Source organism: Colletotrichum higginsianum, chromosome 2, assembly GCF_001672515.1.
Source record: "Colletotrichum higginsianum IMI 349063 chromosome 2, whole genome shotgun sequence".
Lineage (NCBI taxonomy): Eukaryota > Fungi > Ascomycota > Sordariomycetes > Glomerellales > Glomerellaceae > Colletotrichum > Colletotrichum higginsianum.
The window spans coordinates 3,397,279-3,419,410 of record NC_030955.1 but is presented as its reverse complement, the minus strand read 5'-3'; the positions used below and the strand labels follow the sequence as shown (position 1 = coordinate 3,419,410).

Below are 22,132 nucleotides of genomic sequence, written 5' to 3'. Positions count from 1 at the left end.
TGGATCCACTTTCCCGTTTAGGCAGTCAATGGGCAGCATCGGCTATAAATGGGACTACCCAGCCTCCGTGCCCGAGGACGATGGGGATGTGTGTTTGCATCCATTCTTTTCGGTTCAGCAAGGCCACCACGGGCCAAGCCCATTACAACATCTCAGTCACAAACTTATACGTTACTTGCTTGTTGGTTTTGCTTGCTTATTAACCACGTCATGTTTTGTAACCGAAGTAAGGCCCAAGCAGTTTGTCTCCTAGAAACTAAAGAATTGGTTAGTAATTACCTTCAACTACGCTTTCGAGAGTGTTTACGCTCTTAGGGTTGGTACATAATTATGTCGGAAGCTATTGCGGAGTCATGATGGCATCTTGATAGTTGGTGTTTAATGATTTTCTCTAACTACATGGTGAAATTATCGGCATGTTCGTTGACAAAATCCATCTCTTTCTCTGAAACTATCCCTTATAATCTTGTACCCGCTCTCTGCAAACCCTAGCATCGAAGTCTTTCTGGCTCCCAAGCTGACCATTTGGGAGATTTGCTAGACCATGAGTATTCGGGTTAAGAGTGTTTCACAAATGCGATGAAAGTTGATATCACACCGTGATGTATTGTTTGATAATGAAGGTGAGATGCAAGCGCAGGTGTTTAGGGTAACGTCGGATGCATGAAATGAGCCAAGCGGCGGGAGATGAGAAAGATTACCAAACTGAGGCAGGCTCTCGTATCGGTCGAAAGGCTGCTGGTCTAGAAGACACGTACGAGCCTTTTGTTGGTTATACGTATGTTGAAGGAGGTCACGACGCCCGGAACGAAGTCAGTATATGTGCCAGAGCTCGTAGCTGACCAGTCGATGATCACTAGCTTGTTTTTTTAGTCGTTTATAGCGGCAGAGAGACGCTTGTATTGAAGCACCGAGGATACAAGCGTCTCCTGTATCAAAAGGTGAACCTTGAGCCAGATCTGCTGGCGACAAGTTGGAGAAATCCTTACTTGCTCACCGCAAAGATTGTCAAAGAAGTAGATTTTGAAGTATGTCTGAAACTCTGCGTCTGTAGTCAGGTTGAGGCCAGCAATGTCGCTAAGCATAGTTACTTCTTCCTTCACACCGCCAATGATGAACGGAATCTTCGCGACATTCCCCGAGCGGAGCAATTGGTAAGGCGAGACCTTCATAAATGAGCCATCGGGTCATGGATACCAGGGTATATGAGTAGCTCGGTACGAGATCAAGCCCGGCAACTGTTGAGGTAGATTGTGGAGCTGATCATAGTTGGCTGTCTTCAGGCAGGCGACCCTAGAATCGGCATGACTGTACCCAGACTGCTCAACCATGAGGCTGAACAGGCCCTGCCTGTAGTGGTAGTCTTTGAAGTTCCAAAGGCCACCGGGCACTATGCTGGCGCCTCTGAAAAGTCCATCATTTTCACCATCGTTAAGAACCATGTGAACCGCAATGGATCCGGACTCAGTACTTTCCAAATATGATTATCCCGGAGTCCTGGTAATCCAACATGGTTCGTGGCACCATGCATTCTTCGCTTTAAAGTGAGCTTTTGTGAGTTTAGGATGCTTCATTTGACCTTAATGCCGCAACCATCGACTTGTGGTATTCGGCTTCGGGACGTCCGGAAGGAAAGAGGCCGGGTCATCCTGAAGGTGCTTAACATGCTCAACAAGATCGCCCCACGACACTTAAGCCCTCGGAGCCCTAGCACATGACGCGCCGGACTACGAAGCATGGGGCCTGTTCCCTTGAGAACACGAGTGCGATGGTCCTTTCATACCGTGCCCAGTTTCATATGAACTTCGAAAGCGACTCCACCCCATCGTGATCGAACGAACCCCAGTTTGTACGCTTACAAGCCGTGAAATCGCTTGGGAACTTGGCCCGTATATCGAATAGTCAAGTAACTAGTCAAGGATGGGAAATGTCTTATTCGATTCAGCGGCAGCGCTAGTTGGAAGAGATGTGGCTGGTGAACCTTTCTGGACAGCCGACTTCAGAATGTAGCACCCGGAGAGGATGCAATATAACAGATTGGGTAAAGAGACGGTGTTCTTTGTCCTTTTTAGGTGCCTAAAAGTACTTAAAGGGCTTCTCCACACAATACGCTTTAACAGACTTTAGTTTATAACGGGATGACCGAGGTACAAGGTAACGTTTACTGATCATCTGTTTACTAACCAAGCACTTTGGATGGTTCAAAGTCATGACGCAATTCCCGAGGCACATAGCTATTGCTTACAGATAACCGTGACGTGTGCGAGACCGAGATTTATTACAATAGGGCTTAGCCGAACATAACACCACGACCGCGGCGTAGTGTTTGTGCTGTTCTGGGTATATAAGAGTCGTGTACTCTACCGTTCTAGAATGTGTCACAAAATCAATCAGCGACACTCTGTGTGATAGGAAAGAGAGAATAGAAAGCTACACCCCAATACTTACGCACAGCATGGCAGAAAACGATGCCTATTTCCCCAATCTTTTGCCATCGACCCCTCGGCGCATGGATTCTCATGAGTCCAGAAACCTAAGTGTATGTTCCACGGCCTGAGCTTGCCTGAACTCCCTGTTACCAGTTCATATTGAGTATACCCTAATGCAACTGGAAAGGTTCACATAAAGGACTCTTTCAGTCTTACGGCTCTTTTCACCATTGGCGCCATCACACAGTCGTTCCTCTTCCTCGTGTTTCCCGCCGGGTACGCGATCGTCCCGTTCTCGGCCTGCGCTCTTATCTCGGCGATCTCTACGCTCTTCGAACTTCGCAGCGGCAAGACATATCCAACGGGGATAGTTCCAGGTCAGGTTACGGCTCAGATGGTCGATCCAAGCAACGGGAAAATACCTGCCATTCCTGCTTCTCAATCCTTGGTGGTTTTCCACCTCGGTGTACGATTCAATCACACTTTGGGCCTCATTTCGCCTGGAGCGCCTGAGGTTGTTAAGCATTTCGACACTATGAACGCAGATCTCAGAAGACGAGCAGACGAGTACGGCCTTTACCACTTCTCAAACTGGAAAGGGGCCGAATCAGACCGCAACAACACTTTGCTTATGATCTACTATTTTCGTAACGTCGACGGTCTGAACCGGTTTGCGCACGACACGTTGCATTGGAACACTTGGAAGTGGTTTAACAGCATCAAGGAAGATCACAAGCATCTTGGCATCTTCCACGAAACCTTCATCACCAGTGCCCAGCAGTACGAGACCATTTACGAAAATATGCCGCCAGTGCTTTTGGGCGCTGCAAGTGTTGCAAGTACGAACGAGATAACTAAGGAAAAGAATTGGGTCAACACATTGGTTGATGCCGACGTTAAGCCGTTGAGAACTCAGCTCCGTCGGATGGGAAAGCACTATCGACCAACGGCTGATCGCGGTTAAGTGAGACAGGGTTCAATGAAGCTCCTTTGCTTACAGAATGTCGTCTCGGATCGGAAACGGCTACGCAAAGCTTTACATACGTTAGGGTATAGAAACAATTTGTCCTTGGTTGAAAATCATTCCCGCTTTGTGTTTTCGGACAATCAAGGGAGTAAGCACCACAGCTTCATCCTAGCTTCATCCGTGATCTGAAAACCTGTGATGACGGCGCCGAAGTGAACCGACATTTGCCGTGCAGTAGTTGTGGTCCGAATAGGCATCACGACAAAAACCAGTACAGCATCTCGGCGGGTTCGTCTGGTCTGTGGGCAACATAGGGATGGTTGTTTAAAAAAGACCTTTGCATAGTAATCTCCAATGAGTTCAGCAGCGCATAGTAGTATACGTACAATCTTTGAGGCTAGCAGCGTTATGCGCGTCGCTTCCCTCTTTCCCTGTCATCCGACCCAAGGAGGGTTTCTCTCCCGTCTGGCAGCCTGCCGGGCGACGCTCCAAGAGGCCAGCCAGGCCAGGCTTCGGTAAAACAAAACGCCCACCCGCCCGAGGCCTCGGGGTCGAGGGAACAATTGGCGGGATTGTGATACGTTGTGAACTATGTCCGGCATCATCATGCGGGAGGGCTGGTGTTTAAAATTAGGAGGACAGAAAGAGCCGTTCTCGGTTGGGGGAGGGGGGGTTTGGCACCTGGCTAAAATGCAGACGCAAGTTTAACGATATTCGGTAAGAAGCCGCAAGGAAGGGAAAAGAAAAGCAACAGAGGAAGGGATGAAAGAGGTTGGGCCAAGGAGGGGGAGCAAGACAGGGCACGCACCGATGCACGGACGGGGAATAAAGTATGGTGGGGTAGGTGGAACGCTGTACAGTGCACGAGCCATGAACCCACTTGCTACCGCAACACGAGCTGTGGCTGGCGCGTGGCAGATGTCACCGGTGTGTCAACAGAGTTCGAGAAACAGCGGGAGAAAGGAGAATCGACGATGGGGAACAATGGACATGGGCGGCGGGGAACCTAAGCATAACTATTTTCTTGGGAGGCGCTAGGAGAATCCAAGGTTTAGGGCGGCCGGTACGGTACCTGGGGGAGGGAATGTGCCGGGGGAGGACGATGGAGACGGGGTGGGTGACCTACCCGCTAACCACTACTGCTACTCTACCGATGTCACGTCCCACCACGGCCAGGCCCTACAGCGCCTTGTACCCTCCGCAACGCCTAGCTACCTACCTACCTTAGGTATCCATTGCTATCCGACTCACCTCGTGCGTGCTCTTTCTCGAAGCTCGTATAAACAGTTCGAGTCTGAATTTTCATGCAATGAGAATTGCCGATGGCCTTACGGATACAGTATGCGCACCCAGGTTGGCGTGCATCCGGCCGCATCAAAGCGGCTCAGAGACAGAGCCAGCCAGAGTGCAACGTGTGGTGGCCAAGAGCTCTGCCGCCCTACCGGCTCAGGGCTACGGGCTTACGCTACAGTTGTCGCCTGATTTGGGGGCCGAAATGTGCAACGATGATGTGGGGAACGGACGGTATGGCTGCTGGCAGTTGCGACCTTGTAGATGAAGGCGGTGTTGGTGGTTGCCATTCGAATGCGGGTGCATGCGTGGTTGTGAGGGCAACCCACCACCTCAGCCCAACCTCCTGCTCGTCTTGTCTCTTCTTTTCCGATGGTATCCTCAACCCAGACCCGTATCAGGGGACATCGGCTACTTCGTCACTTGTCATCTGTTTGCCCCATCCATGCTTCCAATACTTCGCATCCTCCCCACACATCCCTCCCGTCAACCTACATCGACATGCGTCTTGCAGCCAGTGCCTGCTCCTAGTTCTCGTTTGGGTCTAGGTGCCAGTGCCTCTCTCGAGGGGGCCCGCCGGTCATGCCAGCCCTGTTCGATGACCATCGTCGGGCGTCTATTGAAGCCTGTGCCGCACTGTCTAGCCGGGAAGTTAGTCCTTCGCCCGGAGATGCTGTGTTGCTCATGAGCAGCGTGGCACAGCCGTGTTTGTCCAAATCACCGCCGTTCGAGTGATCTGACGCACCTACCCATGGTCCATACAAGCAATGCAACCGGTTACAATGCATCTCGATCGGATGTTGGACGCTGCGCCTTTATGGAAGTGGGCGAGGCTTGAAGGGGGAGGGGGGTACTTCGATTACGTAGTTGTGAAAGGCACGGCGACTTACACAGCCAGTCGTACGAATCCTTTGCAGTCAAGTGCCCCTCTTTGCTCTGTCTGACTGTCAGATTCTGTCCAGATCCTATGGCGCCACCACGACGCGGCTTATTCGCACAACCTATCTGTACGCCTCCAAGGGCATCAAGTTCTTTGCTGCATGCACTGTATGATGTGTTTGCCATAGCTTCTGTTTACAGTCTTCATCCCGAGGCGCCGTCACTTGTTAGTCACCTGGGCCGACGCAATATGGATGCACACGCGCTCTGCCCACCAAAGCCCACCTGCCCACTTCAGGGCCGCCGGCGCCTTGGGCCAACAACGTTCCTTGCACATCCCGGGACATTCTTCCGGTGGCATCAACATATGCCGCTGTTCTTACTGGCGACCAACACGCCAGTCCGCGGCAGCCGGGACTATGAACTCGGTAAGTTGGGGTGCCCTGCGGGAAATATTAGACAGCTCTGCCCATCCATCGCTGGACCGGTTCGGGCAACAACGGCACTTATAAATCTTGCCGAGCTTCCGCTGTCAACCCACCAACAGGTCTTGTCCCTCGGATAGCACTCCCCTCAACATCTTGGCCATGATCTGGGCATGTTAGGCAATGGCAATAGCTCACCCGCTACCACCGCCAGCTGCATCCATCCTCCTGTATGGCTTGCCAGAATTTATGAGGTGCTTCTCCGTAGGTAATCTGGGTTAGGGTAGCTCCAACGTCTATTTCTTGGGTCTGCCCAGTGCTGGCCCGTTTACCATAGTCGCGGCTCCTTAGGATTCGGCAACCACACCAAAACAAGTTTTGTGCCTCATTCCCCTGGACCTGGTTGGACGCGTTCCTGTACACCAAGGACTTGGACTGCAGTCCGGATGCATGTCTTGATTGGCCCTCTCGCGCGAGCTGCAGATCCTGGGGCCTTGTGCCACGACCTGGACACGAGCCCTCCTTGACGCACAACAAGCACACTAAGCGTACCTTTTGTCCAACAACAAGAAACTCGTGCGGAGAGCAAGTCTGTCCCACTTCCGCCTCTTGTCGTTGAGAGTTAATCAACGCAAATGCGGCTAGAAAAGAGCCAACAGCTCAAGCCGTCCATCCCGCTATCAACAACACGAAGCTGCCGTGTCTTGTTGTTGCTCAAACCGTGTCTCAACTCGGGAGGGGGGGCTTGACTCATGATGAAGACAAGCCGTACACACGACCCCAGTGAGGGGATCTCTGCTCGATAGCAAACACCGTTGTCACTTTGCGAGCTGCAGTGCTGCAGTGCTGCCTTGCCTGCTTCCTCTACCATCTAGTCAGACGGAATTGACACAGAAAAACCCTGGCTTCTCTTGGTCGTATTTCCCCTCAATCTCTTGGTCACTGTTTTTATTGGGCCGAGGGATTCGGAATCTCACCACATAAGAGACCCGAACTCTATCGCCTACCCCGTTATGTGCCGTCATCGTCAGAGACGGCCGTGCCCGACAGCAGCCCACCCAACCGTCGGGACCTATGCTGACAACCACCGCCTCAACCTCAAGCAACACCTAAGCGAAGCTAGGCGACGACATCAGTGACCGGGGTAGGGCGGTCTGTCTTCTGCCTTGCCTCTCTGCAAGCTGCAATGTCCATGGATTCCTAGTCACCTTTTGCGTTCTTTCTTATTCGTCCCCGTCGTTCCCCAAGCTGCCTTTTCTTGCGGTTAATCCGACCAGGGTAGCACTGACCGAATCTTGTCGAGTCTTGATGTCGTCTTCCAACCTCGTCTCCTGACCGCAGTCTCACTACACACACCGGATGGTTTATTCTTCGTCTTCCGACTCGGACCGAATTACGTCTTGTGCTGCTGTGTCGCCATTCGACCGAGACTGTCCCTTCTTCTGCACACACCACGAGCTTTGTTCAACACTATCGGCCTTGGCCATCCCATCGTCCTGATTCTCCAGCCACACTTGTAACTCGAGGTTCTTTCCATCTATTGCAGTGCATCTCCAAGATCGTCTTTTCTCGTATCACAGCTTGGCATCCTCTTCCTTGTCTCCCCACCCTCCCTTCCATGTTCCTTTTCATGGGTCAGACTGTGGCCTGTATGCTGTCCACATGGATAGAGACTACTGCAAGCCGCAGTGGAGATCGTTGAGCTATGTTGGTCGACCGACAAAGATGTCATCGCAACCTCCTCACTTTCTTCGCTTTCCCTCTCATCTGCCCAGGGGTGGTAGACCGGACAGGCCGGCCGCCTATCCGCCGCCTCAAGATATAAGCTTACCAGCCATCCTGTCTTTGGCAACACTCTCCTCCTGCTCTCCATCCTCTCCCAGCTTTCACCAGCCCCTCCCCATCTCCCAGCCAACCACCCTCCCGTGGTATTCTGCTGTCAAGTGACTCGTTCGTTAAGGTTACTTAAGAGATTCTCGCTCAAGTTGAAACCCTCGTTTCCTCCAACCATCGTTTCCTGGAGTATCTCTCGTTGATTGCTCTTCACAACCTCATACCCAGTCATGAAGTTCGCCACTGCTCTGTTGGCGTTTGCCGCCATCGCTCTTGCTACTGAGGACCATGACCACGACAAGGGTAAGGACAAGACCAAGACCATTGTGACGGAAGTCTTGACCACCTACACCACCGTCTGCCCGGTCACCGTCACCAAGCCTGGCCATGGCACTACCCACTACGAGGTCATCACCACAACCTCTACCGTCGTGGAGAAAGTACCAACAACGGTCTACGAACATCTCCCGGGACACACAGATTATGTCACCAAGACCGACGTTGAATACACCACCTACACGAGCTTGTGCCCGGTGGTAAGCATCGATGACGAAGCAAGACCGAGTGTCAACTGACAAAGCCCCAGACGGAAACTATCACTGGCGAGGGCCACACCTACACAAAGACCTACACGACAATCAGCACGATTGTTGAGAAGGTTCCCACAAAGGTGTGGGAGACTGTCCCGGGCCCCACGGTCATTGAGAAGACCAAGGAGGTCGAGTACACGACCATCACTAAGCTTGTTCCCCACGTAAGTCCAGGCAGGCACACTCCAAATGTCTCGTACAGTACTCTAAAGCCTTTGATAGACCAAGACCCTGACCCAGGATGGGCACACAATCACTCAGACGTACACCGAGACCGAGACGATCGTCACAAAGGTACCAACCAAGGTCTGGGAGACTGTCAAGCTCCCCGATGTTACCAAGACCGAGAAGGACGTCGAGTACACGACAATCACTAAGCTCGTCCCTCACGTAAGTCCAGACACATACCCTGAACGTCTCCTGCAGCTCTCTAAGACCTTTGATAGACCAAGACCTTGACCCAGGATGGGCACACAATCACTCAGACGTACACCGAGACCGAGACGATCGTCACAAAGGTACCAACCAAGGTCTGGGAGACTGTCAAGCTTCCCGACGTTACCAAGACCGAGAAGGGTGTCGAGTACACAACATTGACGAGCCTCTGCCCGATCACCGAAACGAAGACTGTTGGCGGAGAGACCGTCGTCATTACGTGGATCTCGACCTCGACTATCGTCACTCAGGTCCCCACCAAGGTCGACGTGTACACTACCGTCAAGACCACCCAGCACCTCTCCACGGAGGTCTACGAGACCGTCACCAAGCCCGTCACCACCTACCAAACGATCGAACACGGCGAGACCCACTGGGTCACGGCCACTGGCACCAAGACCATCACCGTTGAGAAGGTCCACACCATCACGGAGGTCCTGGTTGAGACCAAGACGAAGCACGTTGAAGTCACCCACGCTGTCACTGTCGGCGGCGAAGATGTCGTGACCCAGAAGTCCTGGGTCTACGTCACCGTCTCCGGCACGGTCTACGCTACGCAGACCAGAGCACCCGTCACCGTTGTCGTCCCCACGACGAGTGCAGTGACAATTCCTGCGACGACTGTGGCGAGCACTGTGGTCGGCACTTCCGCCCCCGTCGTTGTTGAGACCGGTAGTGCGGACGCCCGTAAGGCGCCGGCCGCTGTCTTTCTGGCCGGTGTCTTGGGTGCCGTTGCGCTTCTCTAAAGCATGCGGTCCTGAAACATAGGCCGTTCATTTCACCTTTTTTCTTCTTCCTTCTCTTTCGCTCTGAACGTCTCTGCATTCAGCAGGGCGTCGTCAACACTTTTGCACATTTGCCCGGCGACGAATGAGCCGGTATTTAATGCATGGACTTGGTCCACACGACTTTTACGACAAGCTCAAGGCTGCGACGGCACGGATATATCAACATATACCCAGTTACATTCTCTAATGACAAACAGAAAGCATCGGATAACCGAATGGCACACGAGGCGGGGCGGCTTTGGGATAACGAACTTCCCAGGTAAATTGGAGGACGGTGAATGCTGTTCTGCACGAGAGGTCCTACGATTCTTGTAAAAGCGAAATAACACAACGCACTACGGACTAGACCCTCATTGTTTTCATGTACATAGACGATTGTCCTCGGTACGAGGAGGAAGGGCGTAGGCTTGCGGAAGGGGGCCACCTGCGACGAAGATAGTAATGGCATCACATTGCGTTCTCATAAGGAAACCCCGTTGCTCGTATGCTCTATTGATTTCTGCGTTCGCTGCGTATGTGTGTGTGTGCTGGCTGGCGGTCGGAGCGATGCAACCTCGTGTTGGGATGCTGATGCGACGTTGGTTCTTGGCCGGCGCCAACGGTGGGGCTGGGCCGTCGTGAGCTCCCGGGAGTCGCGATTGGCCGAGTGGTGCAAGGCGTGCTGGCATCGGACGTCATTCCGCTTCGAAAGGATCGCCCTCCTCCATCCCGAGAGCTTGTCGAAGATGACGATGCATCCTGACGGCGGCCGAGAATAATGGTTCGGTGGCCTGGTGCTGTGGCGGTCCTTTGTTGGTTGTTGGGTTCCTGCCTATTACCTAGGTACCTTGGATAGCTGGATGCTCCCGTAAAGGGTCGGTCGGTTTACCTCTAAAAGTGGATCAATGCCCCGTCCACCCGCCGATGTACGGTGATGTGGATACCCGTTATGGGACCTTCTGTATCGGTCCCCCCAGTTCCGGTCTCCGCCGCGAGCGCACGTACATTCCGAATGAACGGCAAGAAGAGACCTTGTTCCGAGTTACTTTCTTGGGAAGGGAGGTTGTGCGAAGCGATGCTATCTTTCCACCTCATTGTGTTCCGACCGATAGGATCGCTCTTGCTTGACATTAACTCAATCAAGCTCTTCATAGTTACGGGCGTGTAGTGCTTTCGCTAGCCTGATTTGCTAGTATTATTAGCACATACTAGGGCTGTAACAATCCTAAGAATCGCTGATTGATCGGACCACGACGTGGCTTGCTCACAGACGCGACCATTCGCAATTTTGAAATCAAAGACCACTGGTCTAATCCCGGGCGTACAGGGCCGCCATACTATATGCCAAACTTCTTGCTCATCCAATGCGCTAACGTCACTTGTTTTTGGCCGACCAGCCTCCAGTGGACGTCGCCGATTCATACGGAGTGCCACCAGCATGGTGACAAACGTGGCAGACCAAGCGACCGCCGTGCTGTATCCGGCTTTCAGCATCTGATACTTGAGAACCCCAGGTGGCGAAAGATCTGCCAGTGGCTCAGTGAATCAGATATAGACCGTAGCTGGATTCGCCCAGTCAAAGTGCCACGCGCGAGTTCAGGACCGTGTTGCAGGACGAACAGGTTCTCCAGCGCCGTCCGGTGCCATTGTTCTTCCTCGTGCTGTGCCGGGGCAGGCCTCTGTTGGTCCGGGGTGAGTCATCGAGAGGGGGGAGGTCGGGGCCAGAGGAGGTCAAGGGTCGGCCGGCCGTGAGGATGGGCTAGTCAGGTAGCTTGTTGAGCTCCGTCGAGATTCCCCTGTCCAGAAGACGACCGAATGCGCTCGAGAGAAACGTCCCTGTTGCAACCTATCTTTCTGCTTTATACGTGGAGGTCCCTGGACAAGGACGAGGACTGCAGGACACCGATGGCAGGGGGGAGGGGGGGGAGGCGTGTTAGAGTTCCCCTATCAGGCAGTCGCACAATACTTTTGCTTGGGACAATAGTCGAAAGGACTCGCTTGTGAGCCGTTGCAGACACTCAGGGTGATTATAGACATAAGGAGGGATGCCGGTTCCGGAATAAGCATTTGACCCAGGGATTCCGGCCGGCCGGTATGCCCTCCCACGGCGCGACCGCTAACAACAACAACAACAACAACAACAACAACAGCGTGGCCGCCCAAGAGACACATACATCGCCGAGGCAAACTTTAGCCAACTGTCGTGTCACAGGACTTTAGCCCAGTCGTGATATATAATGAATCAAGGAGACTCGCCGCTGAAGCAAAAATCACGCCAATGATTCAACCGGGTCTTTTGTTCTCTCTACCTCGGTCAACTCGCACCAATATCCAGCGAGCTATACAAAGCCTCCACGCACCTAAGCTAGTCCCCTGGTTTTTTTTCCCGCCCTTATTTTTCACTTCTCGTTCCCTTTTCTTATCTTTGATTTTACATGCCGGGCACGGATTCTGCTCTTGCAGAACTTGACACTCACCACAACCGGTTGGACAACGCAGCTCATGCCTTCAGGGCCTTGGCCAGCTCCGCAACGATGGCGTCACCGACCTCCTTAGTGCCGGCGCTGCCGCCGAGGTCCTTTGTTCTCACGCCGTTGTCAATGACAGCCTTGACAGCGTCCTCGACCGCCTGGGCCTCCTTGGGCAGGTTGAGGGAGTAGCGCAGCATCATGGCGACGGAGAGGATGGTGCCGATGGGGTTGACGATGCCCTTGCCGGAGATGTCGGGGGCGGAGCCTTTTCGTTCGTCAGCGTCACATGCATCAACCTTTCTCACTACAAGTGTAAGGGGAGGCGGACGTACCGTGGATGGGCTCGTAGATGCCGTTGCACTTGCCCTTGCCGTCGGGGATGCCGCTCAGGCTGGCACTGGGCAGCAGGCCGATGCTACCAGGGATGACGCTCGCCTCGTCAGAGATAATGTCGCCAAACAGGTTGCTCGTGACGACGACGCCGTTGAGGGCGCGGGGGCTCTTGACGAGCAGCATGGCGGCCGAGTCGATGAGCTGGTGCTCAATCTTGAGCTGGGGGAACTCGCGCTCAAACAGCTCTGTGATGACCTTGCGCCACAGGCGGCTCGTCGCCAGCACGTTGGCCTTGTCCAAGCTCCACACCGTCTTCTCGCCGCGGGCAATGGCGAGGAAGCCGGCCAGGCGGCCGATGCGCTCGACCTCCTCGCGCGAGTAGGGCTCGGTGTCCCACGCTTTGCCGTCGCCCGTGTCCTCCTTGCGCTCGCCAAAGTAGATGCCGCCCGTCAGCTCGCGGACGATGACCATGTCGGTGCCGCGGCAGACCTCGGCCTTGAGGGGAGAGAAGTCGACGAGGGCCTCGGAGGCGAAGCTGCAGGGGCGGAGGTTACCGTAGGTGCCCATCTCCTTGCGAAGCTTGAGGAGGCCCTGTTCCGGGCGGACGGCGCCAGTGCCCCATTTCGGGCCGCCGATGGCGCCGAGGAGGACGGCATCGGCTCCGTTGGCGGCGGCGAGGGCCTCGTCGGTGAGCGGGGAGCCAGTAGCGTCGATGGAGGCCTGATCCGGCGTGATTTCGTTAGTGTGCGGTCCTTCAATCGAGCCAGCATTCGCATGGGCGGGGTAGGGTTCAAATGAAACTTACACCGCCGAGGAGGTGCTCCTGCAGGTTGAACTTGCCGGCCGAGGGGCTGTTGGCCTCGATCGTCTTAAGGATCTACAAAAGACGCGGAACTGGTCAGTCTCGTTCATCATGCATGGCGAGTGAATCCATCGGCACACCTTGACAGCCTCAGCGACGACCTATAAAACCGTTTCGTTAGCTTTTGTTTATCCTCATTACTCCATTCGCATCTGCCGAAGCCAAGTCCGTTCTCCAGCGGTTCGTCCATCGAGCTCACCTCAGGACCGCAGTGGTCGCCAGCAAACACCACAATGTTGTGCGTCGCCATGTTGATTTTTTACGGGTTTCAGAGAGATTGGGAAGTTCGTGGGAAGCGTGAAAGCAAAAAAAGGGGTATCTGTGCAATTGATTTGGAAAGAGAAGTTTAAAGAGGAAAGAAAGTGCACACCGCAAACGGCTCCTCGTAAACACATGAGCTGTCGCCCCGCATCCCGCACAAGATTGAAAAAGTATAGGCCACGGCCTCAACCCCGCCTTCCGAGGTCGGAGGCTCGGGGAGCTGTAGCCCTGTGAAGTCAGCCTACCTACTTACCTACCTAGGTACCTAAGTAGGAAGGTAGGTACGTAGTATGCCCCGCAGCCTCAAACTCCCCCACAAAGCAAAGCTTCGGGGCTTCGCTCGGCTTCTGTCGGCGCCGGTTCATCCCGGTTTCCACAAATTCATCCTCTTCCGGTCGCCTCATCCGACCACGATCCCCACGTCGGGCGGATTCACGCCGAGCGAGACAAGTCAAACTGCCGATTATGGTGGTCGTGCAGTTCGTCTTCCAGCCTCCGATCATGGGGATTGTTGTTCTCGGTTCACCGGCTGTCACCTTCTGCATCTCGTCACTTTGCTCCCACACACTCAGGGAGGGAGGGTGAATTCTCAGCATCATCTCATTTTGTTATTCATCATTATGCCGCAAGTGTGTACTCGGGTGTCATATATACTCATCAATATCCAAGATGATTTGATGGCGGATTGCCCCGTTCTTGCTCTAGGCTTTTCTGTTCCTCTCGCCTACCGACGTTGATGTTTCGGATCCCGTTCATCTCGTTCTGCTCGACTGCGGTCGCAGTTCATCGGAATGACTTGCGAGTCAAGGGACTTGCCCCTGACGACCCCAGCGTCGGACCAGTGCTGCGGAGCCGACCGCCTCGAATGTGGGGGGTGTTGGAACAGAATGCACAGATATATACAGTTGGAAGCGTCCGCCTGGAAATGTTGATACACGAACCATGAAGCCACATTTCGCAAGACTCGCTGGCTGACTGTTAGTTTTGATGCGGGATTGAAAAACAGGCCAACTAGCGGGAATGAACTGGGTAGCGTACCATTGGACCATGTATTCTCCTTGTTTGTCTGCACCGTTTCTGCAAACACACCGAACGTTGTAAGTCGCTTTTGTTGGAGACGGCAGGCTGACCTCGGTGAATGCCGTCGGCGACATCAGGCCACCGTGGGGGTCCTGGAAGCTACCCGACGCAAACCGCTGGGATCGTTGGCTAGGAAGTGCCAAGGGCGCTCGTTTATTTCGGTTCTCAACCAGCTTCCGGAGCTCGCTTGCCGCGTCGCCACCCTTCGCTTGCGCCTCGTTCATTACCGTCTCGGCTTCACTCTCATTTTGGTCGTGCTGTGAGGCTGTCGCCCCGAAGCTGCTCGAGCTGTGTTCGCTGACGCTTCTCCTGGACGAGTGAAAAACCGAGGCCGATGATGTTCTTCGAGGATCGGGTAGCGCAAACGAGGCATTCCGGCTGGGAATGATGATTGGCTCGTCATCCGTCGAAGATTCGTCGTCGTCTGATTCCCAACTCCTTTCCCTGCGTGGCATCTCCCGGGCCACCGCTGGTTTTCGATGTGGGCTGTCCGACCTTGAGTCGTCCGTCACCACTGTGGTTTCGGCCCTTGCTCTTCCTTTCGAGTCGATGGTGAACTTGACCGCGGTCCGCATGCGCGGGGTGGCAGCCTCGGGTATCGACGTCAGGCTAGAAAGGCGGGATTGTTGCTGCTGCTTCAGAGGGGACATCCTGCCAGAGGGGCGGCTTGGTGGGCGGTTTGAGCCGACTGCTGGTCCGTTAGTGACCTGCGGTCTCGGTTGAATGGCTGGAGCAAGTTTTGGCAATGTGGCCTTTGCCAATCCGCGGCGCCCTCGGTTCTCACTGACGCTCCGCTGGAGCCCGCTGGGCCGCCCGTTTGGCTTGGCAGATGGGTTCACATATGCGTTGCCGCCTGTTTTATTCTCAGATCCCATTTCCTTCGTACTGAGAGAACGACGGACGTCGCTGTGCATTGGTGCTCTGGACTGGTATTCCGCAGCAGCAGCCAGGGCGAACTGTGCCGAGCCCTGCGTGACGGGGATGCCAGAAGCTATGCCGGACGATGATGGCCGGCCGAACAGCAGACCCGGATTGACTCCGCCGGGGCTCACAATGCCAAAAGGGTCATCCACGAACGAGACTGATGCCATGGAGATATCTGCGGAGCTGGACGGGACATGATGCACGGCAGGCTTGGGAGCCAAAGGACGAGTGCGCTTGATAGGCTGAGAAGTCTCCTGACCATTCGAGGGTGGCAAGGCGCTCGCCTCCTGAAACATTTGCGAGGCGTCGAATGAAGGCATGTGGCGGTGGCCCGATGTCTGGAACACATTGGGACCGAAGGAAAAGTCGATATCCATCCCCGACATATCCGCACTGGGGTCCCAGAAGCTTGCAGAAGCATTCGCTGGCGCAGACATGGGAAAGCCGAACATGTCGGTGCCGTTCACAAAGGCGGCCGCCAAGTTGGGATGGTGTGGGGTTCCGGAAAAATCAGGCTGGCCGTAGCCGTGATCATTTTGCATATTGGCGGCGTGAAGCCTCTGAGCCAGTTTCCGACCACCTTTGTGGGAAGAGGGAGGAGGAGTAGCGGTTTGCCCGTTGGGGTCCGCAGCGCCCTCCCTGCCCTTGGGCTCTTCAGACGGCTTGTCCTGCGACACGGGCTCGGGGCTCACCACGGCGTCCTCTCGACCAGAAAACTCGGTTTGTTCGTTCGGGGAGTTGGGAGAGGAGGGAAGTCGTCGAGCGGGAGCAACTGGCGGCAAGGATAGGTTCGGGTTGGGCGAGAAGTGGTTGGCATGGGTTGCTATCTGTGCAGCAAGGCTCTCGGCGGACAAGGGCCTCTTCAGCGTGGCCTCAGAAGTATACGATGTCGTGGTATGGGAAAAGTCGGGGAAGGGACGCGGGGAAGCTCGAAGATTGCCGGGGGTCGTATTGAAGACGGAGTATTCCTCTGCAAAGCGAGGCGTCCAGCCGGCGGCGTCGTCAAAGTGACCTTGTGGTTGCTTGGGGGTTTCGAAGACAGGACTCGGGAAAACGGCAGAGATGGGAGTCTGTTTGGGGGTAGGCGGTTGAGCGTTTGGGTTTCCAAAGCTACGAATACGGATCACGGTTAGCCAAGTCGGACGGGAAAGAAGAAAGACGGCCTGTGTCCATGTTGCGGCTTGTTGAGAGGCAGGAGACCAAGGCGAACGGGGTGGGTTGGTTGAAATCTTGCCTGGACGCCAGCTGATCCCCACTCATAGCAATTCTACTGTAGTTCACACAACCCTAACTCGACATGACATGAACAACCGTCACCATGCGGATTTGTCGATGATCCAAGGCGCAAAAGGGGTCCCGAGAAAGGCCAGAAACAAGACCCTGGTACAGTATCGATATCGGCGGGCGGGCGGGTTGGAGGCGGAAACAGGGCGGCGTGATTTCGATGGATTGGGTTGTGAGTGTATCTTGGGATATGTGGGGGCGGCGACTTCAGAATCGTCGTGTATCATTGATCATTACAAGAAAGGTAGGGGACGACAAATTCATAAAGATAGCATTACAGTGAAGGACGAAGGAGCTGCGTAAGCAGAAGCAGGAGCAGAAGCAGGAGCAGAAGCAGAGGCGGCTCCAAATAATGCGAAGCAGGGAGGGAGGCTGGGAGTCGAGGGGCGGTTTGCGATTTGCCGGCAGGGAGGTCCGTGAGGTGCGGTCAGGAGAAAGAGGGAGAGGCAGAACAAGCGTACCAACGGGGAGGAAGATACGGAAGCAGCAGGAGGTCTAGTCGTCAGAGAGTTGAGAGACAGCGGGCAGAGTGCAACGTGCCTGGCCGTAATCCAAGACACGGACGGTGCTTTCCAATAGACCGCGGAATCTATGGTTTGCAGCACAAGAGGAAGAGGAATAATAGGAGGAGGGGAAGGCGAGGTAAGGAACGAAGGTCCAAGAGCCAATGATTGACGGGGTGGGAGGAAGAAGGAGAGGATGGAATACCACACGCGAGACGGCCGTAGCAGTTGCAGTTGCAGCCGCAGCAGGATGGACTGCACACAATGGTACGTAGCGTGTCCATAGAGGCATGCAAGCAAGCTAGGCAGAGACGGCCATTTCCTCGTTGGAGACTTGTTGAAGCTGGGTAAATTTTTTGAGGATATGCTCAATATGCACAGGCACATAATGTACCTGGGTACTGCAGGTAATTCGAGGTAGTATGAGGTACCTCGAGTTAAAAGGTCGTCGAGGGGGCACGTATCCTGTCGTTCGACGCATCTTATTGGTCAAGGACCGCGAAGTAGGAGCACTAGGAGCACTGTCCAGCGGAGCACGGCGCACTTGGTGTGACTGGAGTCACTGGACAGCAAGGGCTGCTCACACAATTCATGGTGAGAGCTACAGGCACCTCGCCTGACTGCTAGGAGGTTCCCGGGGGAGGGGGACGGCGGCTGCTAATAAGTTTTCAGTTCGGGTCCATTAAACGAAACGGCCTCAAGAGAGAGAGAGAGAGAGAGAGAGAGCCTTGGTGTTTTCTTCCATCGTTCGGCCGTCCATCCATCCGTTTGTTTCTTTCTTTCTTGGAATCGAAGCTCCCTGTGTCAAGTCCAGCTCGCGCGACAGCAGCACATGCATGACATACCATAGCGGCAGCACATGACACACCTACTTCGTACACCATGACAGCACTCGGCAACGCCCCTTTAACGGTGTTGGCCCCAACTGCCGAGGACGGACAAAGGCAGACAGAAGGGTGCTGTTCTGACTTCTCAGCCACGGCCGCCTGAGACTGAGCACCGAACCACCAGGAGCGCGCGCACTGACTGGCTCTCGATTCTGGCAGTGACAGCAAACTCTTCTCGTAAGAGTAATTCGTTGTGGCAGAGTGGCATCTGCATGCTGCACCTGCAAAGGATAGGCCCTGTTGAGGGGGGACGATGCCCGAAACGGACGGCGGCTAACGCAAAGGTACAACCTGTTAGGCTGTTTCTGCTGTGGTGGGAAGTGGGAGGAGGACATGCGATGAACCATCCAACTCTAGAGAGCCGTGTCCGTACAGGCTGAAGAAAGAAAGGAAGAAAAACAAAAAAAAGGTCTGCTCCAAGGATGTTCCTGCGTGGAATGGACTTGTCTGGGAAGGCGGCTCGCAGTCGGGCTACGGCCAAGACATGCAAATCAGCATCCGTCTAAACAGATGGGAATTGCCCCTGGCTTGGTTCTTTTGATTCTGGCCTGCTTCGATCCTGTCTTATTTGTGTGTCTCTATGTTCCCCCTCTTCCGCATACCTTCTAAGACGCTTGACCTTTATGGGCCCCAACTAACAGGCTGAGTCATCGGCGAAAAGTCACCCTTTTTTTCACAAACTTAACCAGCAGTTACTGTCTGCTGTAACACCCTGAGTACCTTCCGAGACTCGGTGGCATGCGCATTCCGTCGCCGGCTCAACGGCCCCTTGGACACGGGCAACCCGGCCTGGACTTTAGTGGTAGTGACGTTGCCAAGCCGAGCAGCAGTAAAGCCGGTTGCTGGCTGCGACGGCTCGGCTACGAAGCAAGCGAAATTTACAAATGTGAAGCGACGAGGGATCGTCTGTAGAGACATGCAAGGTACTTTGCCAAAGGCAGCCATATCTTTCGATGCGTAGAAACCTTGGCTAGCTGGCCAGCTGGCGGTGGCCCTGCTGTAAGCGTACTGAACTAGGTAGGTCAAGGTACCATCAAGGCGGTTTACTGTCTGCGCGGGCGATGATGGATGGCTAGGCCAGGCAATAGGACTGGTGGCTGTCATTGGCAGCTGTCAAAATGCCATCATCCCCGCCCCCAACCATCAAGTTGCAGTCTATTCGTACTTAGAATCTGCTCTGATTGATGATGACGGAAGCTGCGTGCGGACGGCCTTTCACCCCTGTCAACGAGGATCAGACATTTTTTTGTCGGTCCCTTTCTCATCCTTGCGTTCTATTCTTGCCCAAGGAGATTCTTCACAGCCACTCATTGTGCCATTCCACGGCCTCGGGAGACGACCCGGCAACCAACCCAACCCGAAGCAACCCAAGACGACTTGGTCTGGCCACCAGGACTCCTGAAGCATGTAAGCGGCTTGTGTGATTCAATGCGATGCTGCGCTACCGAGCCTAGCCTCGTTTGCCTCTCACCCGATCGCAAGCCGTGTGTGAGTACGCCAGGGTTAGGAGGGCAACTGAAGGCACCGGACTCTGCAACTCGCAAGAGTTGCCTCATCAACCCCGCCGTGCTATCACTCACTGAGCTGATGGTGATGCCACCTCCTGCAGGTCTGCCAAGTGAGAGAGATTTTTTTTTTTTCCAGGCACACTGGAATCTCACAGTGCCCGGCAGGTCGAGGTCCATCCGTTGGAGAGACAACGTCAGTAACGGCAGAGTTCTCGCCCGTCATCAACGGCCACAACAAACTCGGAGTTTCAGGGGCAGACTAAAGGGACAGCGTGAGACACCGGGCGGTAGCGCATCGGCTCCCTTTCGGCTGCGCACTACTACACGGTCAGCAGTTGAACCCCTTTGCTTTCCAAAGTTCTCGACTGTGAGCCATACAGCCAGCCAGTCCTCGGATTTGGTGACATTCCACCCCGCACCGTTTTGCTCAACTTTCCTCGGACATCGCCTGTGGGCTGGTTGCAAGGTCAGATATAGCCGATTTGACTCGTGCGCAACCACAAACTGCGCGAGAACGAGACGCATTCGCTTGAGGGCGATGCTGGAACGAAAATGCACAACTGGTAGCGTGATCTCTCCCATCTCTGTTCATTCACGACATTTCCAAGATCGTCGTTGAGGCAATACTCGGACATGGCTGGGGCCTCATACCCATTCGATAACCCTTCTTATGTATCAACGCTCGTAGGGTGACATGTCAGCCCTAAAGTCATCGACATCTAGTCGAGGGTTCCAATCGTCGCACAAAATCCCAGGCACCGGACGACATAGTTTGGAGAGAGGGCGATCGTCGTCTTGTACAGGTAAGGACATTTGCCGATGGATACACGGATGGCAGCCGGTCGCTTTTCTGAAGTCGATTGTCGTCGTTGCTGCTGCATTGGGTGTTTCGTTGCTTTCCCATGTTCCGGATTCTCGACACAGTCACTGCCGCGGGCTGTTGTCGTCGTCGTCGTCGTCGTCGTCGTCGTTGTTGTCTCCGAAACTGCACCCGAAGTTGCGGAAAGCAAAAATCAGAGTATGCAACAGCCAACGGCACCGCGTACATGGAGCTGTCTAAGGTCACCCACCTAATCGACGACGATAATGACTCGACTCAACAGCGCCCCGTTTCCCCGTCATATCCAGGGGGGTGGGTAATCCGTTGGCACGAAGCAAAGCAGACAGAGGATCGATTGGTTGGCGTCAGCTCATGACAGCCAATGTGTGTTGGAGGGGGCCGCCGTGGGGGGGGTCGGTAGCGCATGTTCTTGCCGGTTCGTCATTGGCTCGTTGTCACTGCAGCTGCAAGGGGTTTTAAGTGGTCGCATCCCACTGCCATTGGGTCTGTCGTGGTTTGTCTTCCTTACTCGGTTATCGTGCGATGCGAGACCGCTGCAGCACCATCCCAAGACCTCGACAGTGGCAGGCCGGGTTTCTTGTCCAATAAGTTCAAGGACCGGGGCGTGGAACATCACCACCAACCGACGCAACTCCCCTCGCCAGTCGTTCCCAGCCTGACGTTTGCCCCTTTTCCATCATGGCATATCCCCCTTTCCACAACCAAGGGGGCGCGATGAAAGGTCCGGATATGAGTTCGCGCTGCCAATACTACTGCTACCGGGGTCACCAGCACGGAGAAGACGAGAACATCCGGGCGATACAATACACACAACCTCGGAACCAGCCCGTAGCCGTCCCCGGTTTCTTCTGTTGCGTCACCGGCACCCTGCCCGCTGTAAGTCTGTAGGGCAAGAATAAGCACGGCCGTCCCCCCATCGCTTTTTTGCATGTCGCCTGCCAGACGTGAATAGGTGGGAGCCTGTGCGCCGGCCCCTCGGTATACATAATGGCGGGGTCTCCCGGTCGAGACGCATGAATTCGGGAGATTGGACACGCCCCCCTCCCCTTTCTCCCAAAAGGCTCCGCGAGAGCCTCTCTTTGGCAGCGGCGGCCGCCCGCTGGGGACAGGACCCTTTCTGTGCCTGTGTTGCCTAAAGGGATCCTCTTCCGGGATGCTCATCGAATCGAAACAATCGTCAGAGAAAAGGAAAAGGGAGCGAGAGAAGGAGAGAGAGCGAGAGAACCACCCCCTCCCACCAAATGTCACCAGTGGGAAAGTTTGGAGAATGGAAAAGTCGTTTCCTGGAAGAACCCTGGGTGAGAAACGCCAAACGAGGGCTCTTCCGGCAAGAACAGATGCCGGGCGGACAGGTCTACGACACCGAACCCTCCTCCCACCTTCGTCGCCAGGTGGAGGTTGTTCTCCATTGAAACGAGAACCTGTCGCAACGGTCTGCCTCTCGGTCGTTCTTTGAAACCCCCCCCCCCCCCACAACCGGGGAAATTCTCGTGAGGCGGGAGGGAGAGGCTTCGTCTGGCGTGCAAGCGAAGGCCCCCTCGTGTCATCCAAACTCTTCCGTCG

The 22,132-nt window shown here is 54.7% G+C and overlaps 5 protein-coding genes across 5 annotated transcripts; 3 read left to right on the top strand and 2 right to left on the bottom strand.

The window, feature by feature from the left end:
- Positions 1-668: 668 nt before the first annotated feature.
- Positions 669-1,484, top strand: CH63R_02738 (uncharacterized protein; the record flags this gene model as incomplete). Its single annotated transcript, XM_018297713.1, has 3 exons — positions 669-816; positions 874-1,154; positions 1,284-1,484. 3 exons carry the CDS (start codon positions 669-671, stop codon positions 1,482-1,484), a joined length of 630 nt encoding a protein of 209 aa, XP_018162529.1.
- A 971-nt stretch (positions 1,485-2,455) lies between these two features.
- CH63R_02737 (uncharacterized protein) lies at positions 2,456-3,393 on the top strand (the record flags this gene model as incomplete). Its single annotated transcript, XM_018297712.1, has 2 exons — positions 2,456-2,539; positions 2,617-3,393. The coding sequence occupies 2 exons, from the start codon at positions 2,456-2,458 to the stop codon at positions 3,391-3,393; spliced, it is 861 nt and encodes a 286-aa protein (XP_018162528.1).
- A 4,660-nt stretch (positions 3,394-8,053) lies between these two features.
- Positions 8,054-9,594, top strand: CH63R_02736 (Repetitive proline-rich cell wall protein; the record flags this gene model as incomplete). Its single annotated transcript, XM_018297711.1, has 4 exons — positions 8,054-8,359; positions 8,410-8,577; positions 8,636-8,803; positions 8,860-9,594. The coding sequence occupies 4 exons, from the start codon at positions 8,054-8,056 to the stop codon at positions 9,592-9,594; spliced, it is 1,377 nt and encodes a 458-aa protein (XP_018162527.1).
- A 2,521-nt stretch (positions 9,595-12,115) lies between these two features.
- CH63R_02735 (3-isopropylmalate dehydrogenase) lies at positions 12,116-13,531 on the bottom strand (the record flags this gene model as incomplete). Its single annotated transcript, XM_018297710.1, has 5 exons — positions 12,116-12,351; positions 12,419-13,139; positions 13,225-13,296; positions 13,362-13,382; positions 13,481-13,531. The coding sequence occupies 5 exons, from the start codon at positions 13,529-13,531 to the stop codon at positions 12,116-12,118; spliced, it is 1,101 nt and encodes a 366-aa protein (XP_018162526.1).
- Positions 13,532-15,259: 1,728 nt separating this feature from the next.
- On the bottom strand, positions 15,260-16,719 carry CH63R_02734 (PHD-finger domain-containing protein; the record flags this gene model as incomplete). The annotated part of the gene is made up of 3 exons (XM_018297709.1): positions 15,260-15,349; positions 15,411-16,656; positions 16,691-16,719. 3 exons carry the CDS (start codon positions 16,717-16,719, stop codon positions 15,260-15,262), a joined length of 1,365 nt encoding a protein of 454 aa, XP_018162525.1.
- Positions 16,720-22,132: the final 5,413 nt, after the last annotated feature.